The 13,747-nt window shown below is 52.6% G+C and overlaps 1 protein-coding gene across 4 annotated transcripts in view; it reads left to right on the top strand.

Annotated features, from left to right (window-relative positions):
- Positions 1 to 820: 820 nt before the first annotated feature.
- The window catches only part of adcy8 (adenylate cyclase 8 (brain)), a 35,812-nt gene continuing 22,885 nt past the window's right edge, over positions 821 to 13,747 (top strand). For all 4 annotated transcript variants that reach the window (XM_078099961.1, XM_078099960.1, XM_078099959.1 and 1 more), the window contains exons 1-2: positions 821 to 3,041; positions 11,409 to 11,558. In XM_078099961.1, coding sequence (XP_077956087.1) covers positions 2,181 to 3,041; positions 11,409 to 11,558 — 1,011 coding nt within the window. In that variant the 5' untranslated portion in view covers positions 821 to 2,180. The remainder of the gene's footprint in view (positions 3,042 to 11,408; positions 11,559 to 13,747) is intronic.

Here is a 13,747-nt window from a genome sequence, read left to right as displayed (position 1 = left end):
GTCTATGGGAGCAGAGGAGTCGCCCCCTGCTGGTCACTGCAGAGAAGTAGAGTCATTTCCTCATAGACGTCTATGGGAGCAGAGGAGTCGCCCCCTGCTGGTCACTACAGAGAAGTAGAGTCATTTCCTCATAGACGTCTATGGGAGCAGAGGAGTCGCCCCCTGCTGGTCACTACAGAGAAGTAGAGTCATTTCCTCATAGACGTCTATGGGAGCAGAGGAGTCGCCCCCTGCTGGTCACTACAGAGAAGTAGAGTCATTTCCTCATAGACGTCTATGGGAGCAGAGGAGTCGCCCCCTGCTGGTCACTACAGAGAAGTAGAGTCATTTCCTCATAGACGTCTATGGGAGCAGAGGAGTCGCCCCCTGCTGGTCACTACAGAGAAGTAGAGTCATTTCCTCATAGACGTCTATGGGAGCAGAGGAGTCGCCCCCTGCTGGTCACTACAGAGAAGTAGAGTCATTTCCTCATAGACGTCTATGGGAGCAGAGGAGTCGCCCCCTGCTGGTCACTACAGAGAAGTAGAGTCATTTCCTCATAGACGTCTATGGGAGCAGAGGAGTCGCCCCCTGCTGGTCACTACAGAGAAGTAGAGTCATTTCCTCATAGATGTCTATGGGAGCAGAGGAGTCGCCCCCTGCTGGTCACTACAGAGAAGTAGAGTCATTTCCTCATAGACGTCTATGGGAGCAGAGGAGTCGCCCCCTGCTGGTCACTGCAGAGAAGTAGAGTCATTTCCTCATAGACGTCTATGGGAGCAGAGGAGTCGCCCCCTGCTGGTCACTACACAGAATGCAGCTTTAACACAAGAAGCATCAGAAATACGATGTTTAATAAGATGTTTTTTAATTCCAGGTGGCGCAACTCCACCAACAGCTGATCCAGTGTTGTTATTCCTGGGTCTTCACACGGAGGAGGAGGAGGAGGAGAAGCAAGAGTAGAAAGAGGAGGAGGAAAATGGAGCAAAGAAGGAGGACAGGATGAAGGAAGGAAGGAAGGAAGGAGGAGGAGGAAGGACAGAAAGTGCAGGAGGAGAAGTAGCAGGAAGAAAGGATGACGAGGAGCGGAAGGAGGAGGAAAGAAGGGAGGAGGAGCAGTAGCAGGAAGGTAAGAGGAGAAGAAGGAGCAGCAAGGAAGGAGGAGAAGCAGTAGCAGGAAGGGAGGATGAGTAGAAGGAGCAGTAGGAGGAAGTAAGAGAGGGAGGAGCCGTAGAAGGAAGGAGGAGAAGAAGCGGAATAGGAGCAAGAAAATAAGAGGAGTAGGAGCAGGAGGAAGGAAGGAGGAGGAAGAGGAGAAGCATAAGGAGGAAGGAGGAGAAGGAGGGAGAAAGGAGAAGGCTCTGTTATTTCTTTCTGGGAACAAGCCGCTTCTCCTCACGCAGAGTCAGATAACAGAGGGGGGGGGGTTGTGACAGAGCCCCCCTCCCCCCTTCTGCCCCCCTCCCTCCCTCCCTCCCTCCCCCCTCCCTTCCTCGAGTCAGGTGTTGCATTCAAGCGCGAGCCCACTCGTGTGGATGGGGAGGCGCGAGGAGGGTTGATCCGGACCGCGAGCATCTCGAGCGACAACTAGTTGACCGATATTGAATTCCTTCTGGCACGAGACGGCGTCTCACCTGCTGACGTCACCGGATTTATCTCTTTTTTTAATGGAATTCTGTTTTTTTTTAGGAACGGTTCAGAAAAACGGGAATTAACGTGATTTTGATGTTGTTGTTTTTTGCCTTAAATGAATCTGAAGCCGAACCGAGATCGCATCTAAGGATCTGAGGACACCGCGTGCACGCCCCCGACCAGCCGCCTGCTTGTTGTTGTTGTTCTCGCGCACCCCGGTGGCACCGCGCGGCACCCTGATGGTGCTCGCGGTTCACGCACGGCGGCTCGAGCGGCCGCTTGGACCCGCCGCGCGGAGATGAAGACAACGATGAACATGATGATGAAGATGGTGATGGCACGCGGTTAATCACGTGCTGCTTCTCCGGTGGAATACCTCGCGCGACGATGACCTCCAGCCGCGCGCTTTCGCCCCGCGCCGCGCCCCCGGTTCGATGCGCGCGGTGAGGACGTCTCTGAGATAACTCACGCCCGGGAGACGGGGGGAAGGGGGGGTGGGGGGGGGCGTGAGGGGGGGGGTTAACCGACACAAACCGACCGAGATAAGCACGCGCCGACGGCACGCGGCCATGGAGCTGTCCGAGGTGCGCTGCTCCAGCGCGAGCGAGGAGCTCCACACCGCCGGCAGCGCGCGACCCAAACGGCTGCTGTGGCAGCACGCGGTGCGGCACATCACCGAGCAGCGGTTCATCCACGAGCAGGGCGGCGGGGGGGCAGAGGAGGGCGGACCGGACGAGCCCGACGACCCGGAGCGGGACGCGCGGAAGCAGTCCGCGGGGCGCGCGTCCGTGGGAGACCGGCACAACAACGGCGGCACCAAGGTGTTCCCGGAGCGCGCCAGCAGCGACCTGGGCTTCCTGCAGATCGACTGCGCGCCGAGCGACTCCGACTTCTTCTTGAACCGGGGCCACACGTACCGGGGGGTCATCTTCCCCACGCTGCGCAACGCCTTCAAGTCCCGCGACCTGGAGCGGCTCTACCAGCGCTACTTCCTGGGCCAGAGGCGCAAGTCCGTGGTGGTGATGAACCTGCTGGACGTGGTGACCAAGATCACCCTGCTGGTGCTGCACCTCACCCTGGCCTCCTCCCCGATGGACCCCATCAAGGGGACGCTGCTGGGCTTCTTCACGGGCGTCGAGGTGGTCATCTGTGCCTTGGTGGTGGTGCGGAAGGACACCACGTCGCACAGCTACCTGCAGTACAGCGGCGTGGTCACGTGGGTGGCCATGGCCACGCAGATCCTGGCGGCCGGGCTGGGCTACGGGCTGCTGGGGGACGGGGTGGGCTACGTGCTCTTCACGCTGTTCGCCACCTACAGCATGCTGCCGCTGCCGCTCACCTGGGCCATCCTGGCCGGCCTGTCCACCTCGGGGCTCCACATCCTGGTCCAGATGCTCATCTCGCGGAACACTCAGCTCTTCACCAACCAGGTGAGGTCTCACCCCCCCCCCCCTCACCCCACCTCACCCCACGCCCAAGCCCCTTAATCCTCCTCTTCTCATTATCTCATTCGCGTCCCCCCCCCTCCTCTGTCCTCCTCTCCTTAATCCTCCAAATCCTCCTTGTTCCCATTTTTGTCCCCGTCCTCCGTCTCTCTTTAGCACCTTCGCTTTTCTTTTATTTCTCAACCTCCTTCTTCCCTCCTTTCCTTATGACTCCTTCCTCCCCCCCCTCCCCTAAACTTTCCCCGTATTTCATTTCAATTCTGCCCTTTCTCCTCATTTTGACCTCTTCCATCCTCCGCCTTCAACTTTTAATCTGTCATCTCCTTTTGGAATCCAAATTCTCTCTTTTTCTCAATTTCCACCCTCGTCCCCTTTCTTCCTCCTTCCTCCCCCTCTGCCTCCCCCTAATTCTCTCACCCACCATGTATTCCACCTTCCTCCCATGTCCCCCTTCCTCCTCCTCGTCCTCCTTCCATTCTTCTCCCAACCTCCTCCTCGTGGTCTTGCATCTCCTCAGTGGCTTTCTCCTCCCTGCAGACTCTGTTTTCATCAGACTGTCTCATATTTATTTTTCCAGTTTATTGATCCAACCCCGGTTGGTGCTACATGACACCAGAGATTTCCATGTGAGAATAAATATTAAATATGGGATGAACAGAGGATCTCCCAGCTTCCCCTGATTCGACCCAGCGGCCTGTCAGAGGAGGTCGAAAGGTCGAAGGTCGCGGGCGGCTCCTTGCTCGGCGTGGCGCTAAGTGACGGCGGGGTTTTTATGATTTGTTTACCCGGATCAATAAAAAGATGACATGTGACGGTGACTCAGCTGAAAGCTTTTCCATCCGTCTCACCGCTCGCTGGGCGTGTTGGCTGGAGCCCCGTAACCCAACGCCACCGCGAACTACAGCAGTACTACAGCATTACTACAGCAGTACTACGGCAGTACTACAGCAGTACTACAGCAGTACTGCCACGTCCTGTCTGTGCCGCCCGCATCGCTTTTAGTTTGTGTTTTATTCTGAAATGGACCTTTGGTCTTGTGTCCTTGATGACATCATCTTACAGAACGTGGTAAGCGAGTAAATGGTTTCACATTTAAGATTTTACGCTCACCGTCTCACGGTGCGTTTGAGGACCGTGGGAACGATGAAAACGATGCACTCAAATGTCTATGAGTGATTAATCAGCTTCCACTCGACGTTGATCCGTCGTGTCCTTATTCCAAATTACAGCCCTGGGGTGGGTGGTGGGGGTGGTGGGGGGGGGGGGGGGGGGGGGATTATTTTGGTATTACTCAATCTGATAAATGCTCTGAGAGCAGCGACTGACACATTCTGTCTTCGTTGCTGCGGCGACACGCGAGGCCGGTTGCGTGCCGCTGGATGGAGTGAGCGGGGGGGATTAGGGCGGCTCATGCTGGGTTTAGGAAGACGGGGCTCGCTGGGGAAGGAAAGATCCTGGACTCTGTTGGTGGTGTTTGAATATTTGTTTGAAGGGAGTAAATGTTCAGCAGCCAAATCTTCAAAATGAACGTTCAACCTTTGCTTCTTTACTCTCGCGACTTCTTTCTCCACCAGGTTTGTGTCGAGGGATAAAGTGGTTCACGGGCTCATTCTGTGTGAATATCTCCCCCCCCCCCCCCCCTCAGACCGGCCTTCATGGACCTGTTGCCCTGCTGGCCTTACAGCCTTCACACCAGTAGGTCCTCTCTGGACCACCGGCTGCTTCTCCTCTCTGCTGCTCCAACATCGATCTTCTGATCGATGTTGGAGCAGCAGAAGCAAACATCCTGTTAACCGGTCATGGATGTGTGTTCTGGTGAAGCTCACAGCCGTCTGAACTACCAAAGCACCGCATCTCCCTCAGTGCCCACACACACACACACACACACACACACACACACACTCACACACTCACACACACACACACACACACTCACACACACACACACAGCGGCAGCTTCACACCCGCCCGTCACGCGTCCTTCAGGCTCACTGCAGCTTCCTCTCAAGGTCAAACGCAGCTTACCTGGAGCGCCGGCTGCACCGAGGAGATAGAGGGGGGCACAAGGAGGGGGCAAGTTGTTGGTTTGGAGAACTGCACGCACATCATATCTGCATTGATTAAACACACACACACACACACACACACACACACACACACAAACATAACAAATACACATCAGATCCCCGTCCTCCCTCCGGGTCGCTGTTGTGTCTTTGTGTGTAGATGGATCCCTGCTCACTGGCTCATTGTGGCTGAAAGTGCCACTGTGACGATGACCTTTGACCTCATTCATGATGTCAGGATGTCGGCCTTGTTTCTGGAGGAGGTGCGTCGAAGGTGCGTTTGTTCACAGACGAGGAGTCAGGAAGAGTTAAAAGAGTCACAAAGTCTTTTCAGCCGACGCGACACTCAATCATTTCGTACTTGTCGTCGTTTTTTAAAAACCAGATGACTTTGCTTCTGCGATTTGCCGAATGGTCCACAGGAAGCGACGGACGTGTGAGGGAAGCAGAGAGGAACCTTTGTCAGAAGCTCTTGGGCTGCAGCTGCAGTCGTAGGACCTCGTGTTGCTGGAGGACGAACGATCCTGGAAACACGTGCAGCTCGTGTTCCACTTCATGCTGGATCGCAACACAACATCTAAAGTTGTGCTTTCATAAGATTCTTTGTGGGAAAGAACTAGCAGGGGGCAGATCTTTGGACCCCTGGGGGGTCTTTAAATCACAGCTGTCATTGAGTCTCATGAACACCATAATGGAGCTTTTGTTACAGCCGGACCTTTGTGGCTCCTCAGCACATCTTTCTCCTACAAAGTAAAAGACGGAGACAGCAGAGACGTATTAGGGAGGAGGAGGGTGGAGGATGAGCGGGGGGAGGAGGAGGAGGGGGGGAGGAGGGGGGGGGCTCCATCCGGTGAGTCACTCCCTGTCTGCTCCTTAGGAACCAGGAAGGCTTCTCCCTGCTACCCGAGCGATGGTGACCTTTGAAGGGACAACAGCTTCTCTTCCTTCCTCCTCCTTCATCTCCCCCTCCTCCTCCTGCTCCTTCATCCTCTATCTCCTCCTCCTCCTTCATCCTCTATCTCCCCCTCCTCCTCCTGCTCCTTCATCCTCTATCTCCCCCTCCTCCTCCTCCTTCATCTTCTATCTCCCCCTCCTCCTCCTCCTTCATCCTCTATCTCCCCCTCCTCCTCCTCCTTCATCCTCTATCTCCCCCTCCTCCTCCTCCTTCATCTTCTATCTCCCCCTCCTCCTCCTCCTTCATCCTCTATCTCCCCTCCTCCTCCTCCTTCATCCTCTATCTCCCCCTCCTCCTCCTCCTTCATCCTCTATCTCCCCCTCCTTCTCCTCCTTCATACTCTATCTCCCCCTCCTCCTCCTCCTTCATCCTCTATCTCCCCTCCTCCTCCTCCTTCATCCTCTATCTCCCCCTCCTCCTCCTCCTTCATCCACTATCTCCCCTCCTCCTCCTCCTTCATCCTCTATCTCCTCCTTCATCCTCTATCTCCCCCTCCTCCTCCTCCTTCATCCTCTATCTCCCCCTCCTCCTCCTTCATCCTCTATCTCCCCCTCCTCCTCCTTCATCCTCTATCTCCTCCTCTTCTTTCATCCTCTATCTGCTCTCCTCCCCCCACCTCCTCTATCTCCTGCTGTTGATCTGGACCCCCCCCCCCCCCCCCCGTTACCAGACACGCACTCAGCCGCTCTTAATATTTAATGTGCGATCGGGCCTTTCGGTGACTTTTTGCTCTGCGACCTCCACATCGCCCCTGAAAACGGCTCCAGACGTGAAAGCTTTTACCGCCGTCCGTCCGTGTTCTTCTCTCACGGATGAACTGCTTTCATCCGTTTAGAAATCAGCGAGCGTTATTAAAACGTAATCATACAAACAAAGGGGAAAGTGGACAAATGTGTCTTTTAAATATTCTGCAGTTTCATAAAAGCTTCCTTCGGATACTTTGCGTCCTCGCCTGCACAAGATATTGATCATTTACCCGGAATTATTTAGAGTGGTGCTTCTCCTGCCGATGGTCTGTACACACCAAACACGCCGCGCGCTGCTTTTCACGCCCGCCGCTCATCGGCTGATGATAAAGAAACAGAGTATCTGCACACTATGTGTTACATGTGGGACAGTCAGTACAAATAACATGTGGATGTTGTCTCACAACGGATAACAAACCTCACTGGGGGTCCGGCCCCGTTATTCCGGTCTGAAGCACGAGAGGAAAACGCTCGTTTGTCCTCCTTCGGGCTCCGCGGCCGAGCCGGTAAATGACACCCGGCCTGGTTTCATCTCCCCGACCGTCGCCTCTCGACACCGAAAGGCCTCAGTGTGGAGTTGGACCTTCAGGTTTACCCGGTTACCGAACTATTTTAAGTTTCAGCAGATAAACTGACAGTTTTAACCGGTTTTACTTCACGTCTCCGGGGTCTTAATTGTCTTTTTGTCGTCACTGTTGTAAACAAAAACAACAGATTCCACGAACAAACATTTGGGTCTAACAAAATTTGTTGGGTCTAATTAAAAGACAAAATGTTTATTAAAAAATAACCTTTAGTTGCGGTTCTAGAGTACAACAAGACAACTAGTAATTACGTGTTTTAAAATATCTAACGTGATTATGATCATTTAACCGGGCGCCGAGTTTCCTGTGAAGAGGGAACTTTACTTTGAAAGGGCTGCGTGCACCAGACGAGCATCCGTTGACACGCGTTGCTCACTTTTCATGAGACAGTAAGCCGCGTTGCCTTTGGGCTGAAGCGGTTTCAGGTTTACGTCGATGTTCCTGTAATAAAGATGTTTAAAGGCTCCTCTCTGCTCGCAGCGTCCTGATTGGGCCTCAGGACACATTGAGGTTTCAGGCTTAAATTGAGGGTGATTTTCGGCTTATTCTCCACGTCGAGGATGATTTCGCTGGGATTACCTCCCGGCTGCGATCTATTCAGAGCGCCCACCGCTCTCCTCCGGGGTCGGCTTTTAATCAGATTACGTCCGGATTACTGTTATCTGCTTGAAATGTGGAGGAATCACACTCGGTGGGGGAGAAACTCCTTTTGGGGAGCAGCTCCTGCTTGTCCCACAAAGGGTGACCTTTGAACCCGTGTGTGCGTCAATGGAGGTGAAGAGGGTTTCGTCCACGTGGCCCCGGTTCAGGTGGATCCTTGAGGAGAACGAATGCCTACAGAACTTCAGTCCACCATGTGGTTGGACGGAGCTCCGCCCCCCCCGCGGTGAAGACGCGTGGGCAAATGTCACAGGACAAGCTTGGCCCGAGGCTCCCGGGGGGGGAGGGGGGGGGACACATGTTGGAGCTGCTGTCAGACCTCGAGGGTTTTCGTCAGGGGTCAGAGGTCGTTGTTATGAAACCATGCTTGGGCGCCTTTAGTCACTACATGGAGACGTCTTTGGGGGGGGGGGGGGGGGGGGGCTACGGTCACAAACCTGGTAAAGGGAGTTAGTGGCCTTCGGGTGGAGATCACCACCTGCACCGTCGCTACCCGCCTGTCTGAGGCTGCTTTGCGGCGGCAGACGGAGGCTGGTGAGCATTCAGACGGCTCTAAGAACAGATTGTGGTCGCGCGTCGTGAACATATTGACGAGCATCTCAGCTTTCCGGGTGTTTGACGGGAGCGTCAGACCGCTTCGCACGCTCACCAGAGCCGTGATCCTGGAGGCGGCGCCGCGAGCTGCTCGCGGGCTGTCAGAGGGAGGTGTTTGGGACGTGTCTGTCCAATCAGCCGGCGGCGCAGAGGTCCTCCTCACACGTCCAAAATACCATCATTTATCCCGTGTAGAAGGACAGGAAGTGGTGGCAGATGGAGCCGTTGGAGGACGGATCTCCCGTGTTCCACGGCGCGTGGATTGAGGATCACTTCCTGTCCAGAGAGTTCAAACGGCTCTTTTAATTCCGCCAATTTCCGTGGCCCCTCCCTTTGCTCTCACACCGAGAATGAAGAACTGGATGACATCATGTGTCGTCATGGTAACGGGTTGCATATAGGTCACATGCCAGGGGAGACGGACCCGAGTGGAATCAGAGAATAAAAAGTGCTGAGTAGAACTTCTGATGTTCCGAAATCATCCGAAGGAGGAAAGGAATGTGAACGGGCCATTTTCAGCTGCAGGGGGATTATTTTCATTGTTTTAATAATGTAGTAGTGTGGCAAAGAATGTTCAATCATTTCAGGTTCTTTTAATATCTTGTCCAGCTAGTTTCTAAAAAAAGTTAATTTCCAACATGTTCCAGTCCTGAAGAGCTTCAACTCACAGCAGCTCCTTCATATAGAAACCTCTTTCCTCGAGAACAAGAGACACCTTTTCAGATCTCTACTTCTCTCGGGATTCATCCCCTCAAACATCGTCCTCTTCATCACAGCATGATATTCTTTAGTAGATTATGACCCGTGTGGAGGCCGATGGTGGAAAGCGACTAACGTCCTTGTTTATTTCGATTGACTGGAGATGAGATCTATAACACCTGTCGAGTTCTCCTTGGGCAGCACCAGTAGTCCCACAGCAGCTCCTCAGAGGTCTCCCACCTGAGCCTGTCCGGTTCGGACAACCAACCCCGGCCCCGTAGGCCCGTGGGCCGGAACGTGACACCACGCAGAGTGTGCTTGGTGACGGCGGGAGAAGGTCAGACCCGTCAGGACGGCTTTTAGGGTGCAGACGTGATCGTGTGACTGCTTCCCAGAACACGACGTAAAGTCGTGCAGGGAGGTAAGCGATCGCTGTGAAATATTGATGCAGGGCATCTGATCCTCACTAATCCCAGATGTCCTCACACGTAGTTGGATCAGGTGCTTCATTGTCCACGTGTCTCCTCAACCCTTGATTGAAATTGAAAACATCCTGATGATGAACTGTTATTAACCTCAGCCTCATCATGTAGCTGTTAGTCAGCTGTGCCTCGCGTGTCTTAATGAGGCCTCCTTACAAACGTCCACATCGCTGGGGTGTCTCTTCATCGCGGGGACGTGTCTCCATGGAGAGCACCCAGGACAACGAGAGTCAATGAAACCCACCAATCAATTCAATTTAAGACCCTGAAGCTGCTTTCTGTGGTTTGTCCCCCCCCCACACACACACACACACACACACACACACACTTTATGCATCACGCCCCCTCCCCCCCCCCCCCGGCTTCCCGCTCGGTTACCTCCTCCTGAAATGGGCTGAGCCCCCCCTCTTCTTAAGAAAAACAGAAAGAAGCACCGAAGCGTTTAATCTGCTTCATCTCAGGAGGGAACAGTGAGACACAGACGCCGTCTTCTGACCCCCGAGACCCACGGGCCTCCTCCCCCTGGGGGGGGGGGTGGGTGGGCGAAGCAGTCACATCAGAACGCTGTTGTTGTTGTTGTTTACCAGTGATGGCAGAGAGCCGGTACCTGAGGCAGCTCTCCACACCTCCTGGAGTAACTGTTGTTATTAACCGTGTGCTGTAGACCAGGACCCAGAAGACCAGGACCCAGGAGCTCTGAGGACCAACAATCCAGTACAAATGTTACGGGACGTACACGGAAAAAAAAAAAAACGACGTGCAATCGAGATTTATCGATCGATGCCTGATCGGCCGCCTGCTGGTACCGACCGTCATTGTGTCCTCGCTGACCTTTGATGAGACACAGAGACACAGAGACAATGGAGCAGAGGCAGATGCTCACAACCTGTCCAGACTTCTGTCTGCTTCTCTCTGCACACACACACAGACAGACACACACACACACACACACACACACACACACACACTGAGAGGTAAGAATTGCTAAACAATGTGGTTCTAAACTGATCCTTGGAAACAATAACAGTCCAACTCCGATGGTTTGAATGGTGGACAGAGAGACAGACAGAGACAGACAGACAGAGACAGACAGACTGAGAGACAGACAGACAGACTGAGACAGACAGGCAGAGAGACAGACAGACAGACAGAGAGACTGTTGCAGACTGTTACATCAGCTGTCTGTTTCTGGTGGTTTACACCCGTCGGCAGGAGGAGCGGGAGGGACATCGAGGCTGTGGTTCACCACGGCCCCTGAACACATCACGGTTCTGTTATTTAAACTCCAAACATTTAATGCCACATTTAGTGTGTCTTTGGATGTTCGTGAACTCACAGAGGCTGCGTTATATCATATCTTAATATATATAACGACGTTGTTAACACAAGTGTAGACTTTTTAATGATTGATGTCATTCTAACATCATTCTGCTTTAAATACATGTTTGACTTCTCTCTTCTTCTAGTGAACAAACGTGTTGAGGTGTTTGTGTTTTTGGGGAATTCTGGCCTGCGAATGTCGATAAAAGGTCACGTTTTAACCTTTTAAATGTGTGTGTGTTTCAGGTGGCGGCTCAGGCGGTGCTGTTCATGTGCATGAACACCGCCGGGATCTTCATCAGCTACCTGTCGGACCGCGCTCAGCGCCAGGCCTTCCTGGAGACGCGGCGCTGCATCGAGGCCCGGCTGCGCCTGGAGACGGAGAACCAGAGACAGGTGAGTCAAGGTCAAAGAGACGCTCGCTACAAAAGGTCAAAGAGACGCTACTAAAGGTCAAAGAGATGCTAACTGCTGCTAAATGCTACTCGACGCCGGTGAAAAATCATCAAAAACAGGTCTTCTTTTCCAGCCCACATGTATACTGGGATGATAAACACACACAATGATCTCATTGTACAAGGACCGTCGTGTTCTTTATCCTGAGACGTACATCTGATCCTCATCTGGACACCGAACACACACGTCACACTTTCATATCCTGAGCGCTCATCTGATCTCAGCTGACACGTCACACACCAACTTATTGTACAAACGATACAGACACAGTCTCGTTTTGTCTAAACACCCTTCTTGACACTATTTGCAGTTTTTCTAACACTAACACAAGGTCAAAGAGACGCTAACACAAGGTCAAAGAGATGCTAACACAAGGTTAAAGACATGCCAACACAAGGTTAAAGAGATGCTAACACAAGGTAAAAGAGACGCTAACACAAAGTCAAAGAGATGGCAACACAAGGTCAAAGAGATGCTAACACAAGGTAAAAGAGACGCTAACACAAGGTCAAAGAGATGCTAACACAAGGTCAAAGAGACGCTAACTCAAAGAGACGCTAACACAAAGTCAAAGATACGCTAACACAAGGTCAAAGAGACGGCAACACAAGGTCAAAGACACGCCAACACAAGATCAAAGAGACGCTAACACAAGTTCAAAGACACGCCAACACAAGGTTAAAGAGATGCTAACCCAAAGTCAAAGATACGCCAACAGAAGGTCAAAGACACGCCAACACAAAGTCAAAGAGATGCTAACACAAGGTCAAAGAGACGCTAACACAAGTTCAAAGACACGCCAACACAAGGTTAAAGAGATGCTAACACAAGGTCAAAGACATGCTAACCCAAAGTCAAAGATACGCTAACACAAGGTCAAAGAGGCGCCAACACAAGGTCAAAGAGACGCTAACAAAGATTTGACAGTTTAAGCTCTTTTTGCAGATGTCTACTCTATAATTTAGCGGATAACAGTGACCTCTAAGTGACCTTGGGAGCACAACAGGTGTTTTTCGCTTCCTGATATTTAGTGATTACGTCGAGTGTGAAGACATCTTGCTAAGAGGAGCGAAGCTCTTGATGGATTTCAGCACACGGGACTGAATATCAGCAGCTCGGCTGATGAGCCCAACGAGCGGCTGTCTTGCACATCGTGCAGTCCACACACACGCACGTGTCCTCAAATCGAAACAAAACACACTCCCAGTCACACGGTGCTTTGTTTACTCAGCGGAGTGGAGGCTCGAGCTCAGAGAAGCCACAGAAAAGCTTTTAGGGCGTCGGGTTTCCTGGAAAGGTTCTGGCTCCGATGCGCTCCGGGATGCTTGTAATGCAGTGAGATGGCGTCTCGGCCCCCGAGCGGACCGCCTTCATGTGAAACCAATCAGTTTGTGTCCACAGCACAAGGCGAGGAGCTCAGAGCCTCCTCACAGTGTGACCGATATCGAGGCTGGACGTGGAAGGAAACCGACAGTGGGAAGAGTCTGAAGCTCCTCTAATCAATATTTTAAAACTAAAACAAATGTGGAGCGCGTCCTTCACAGAGACGTGTCTTCTCCGCAGAGCCTCGTGGCAGCAGCTGTTTTGGTGTTCTGCAGGCGTGGCTCATTCTCTGAGTCTCGGGCAGCAGCTGTTTCCATCAAACAGCGTCTGAATAACCCGCTGAACACGACCAGCTGGGCAGAAGGACTCAGCGGGAGACTGTAGCTGGTGGAGCCTGTAGCAGCAAGAGACAGATAGCGGGTGGAGACCAAAGACGGAGCTAAAAGAGAGAGAATACTGGACTTACGCTGAGATGTTAATGTTGCCCAGCGTGGCCTGGAGGTGTACAAGCTAACACATAAACGGTTGGCCAGTAGGGTTAATTTATAGAACTCTCACTTCTCCTATTTACAACATGTTAAATCTGTTGCTGATCCAGATCGACTCGTAGTGAGTAGATCATCTGGGCATAACAACAACGTTACCCGTGTACGTCCATGGAGATGGGACCTGTTTGTTGATAAAGGTCACTCGTTTGGGTTGATCATGGACTTGTGATCTATTCCATTGAGCACATAGAATCTAACCTTCTTTAAATCCAAACCACCATCTTTCCCAAAAAGCCGCTTTTTGTTTTTAGGGCTCAA

This window comes from Gasterosteus aculeatus, chromosome 3, assembly GCF_964276395.1.
Source record: "Gasterosteus aculeatus chromosome 3, fGasAcu3.hap1.1, whole genome shotgun sequence".
In the NCBI taxonomy this organism is placed as follows: Eukaryota; Metazoa; Chordata; class Actinopteri; order Perciformes; family Gasterosteidae; genus Gasterosteus; species Gasterosteus aculeatus.
The sequence above is the reverse complement of the archived record's forward strand: the minus strand, read 5'-3'. Positions and strand labels throughout refer to the sequence as shown.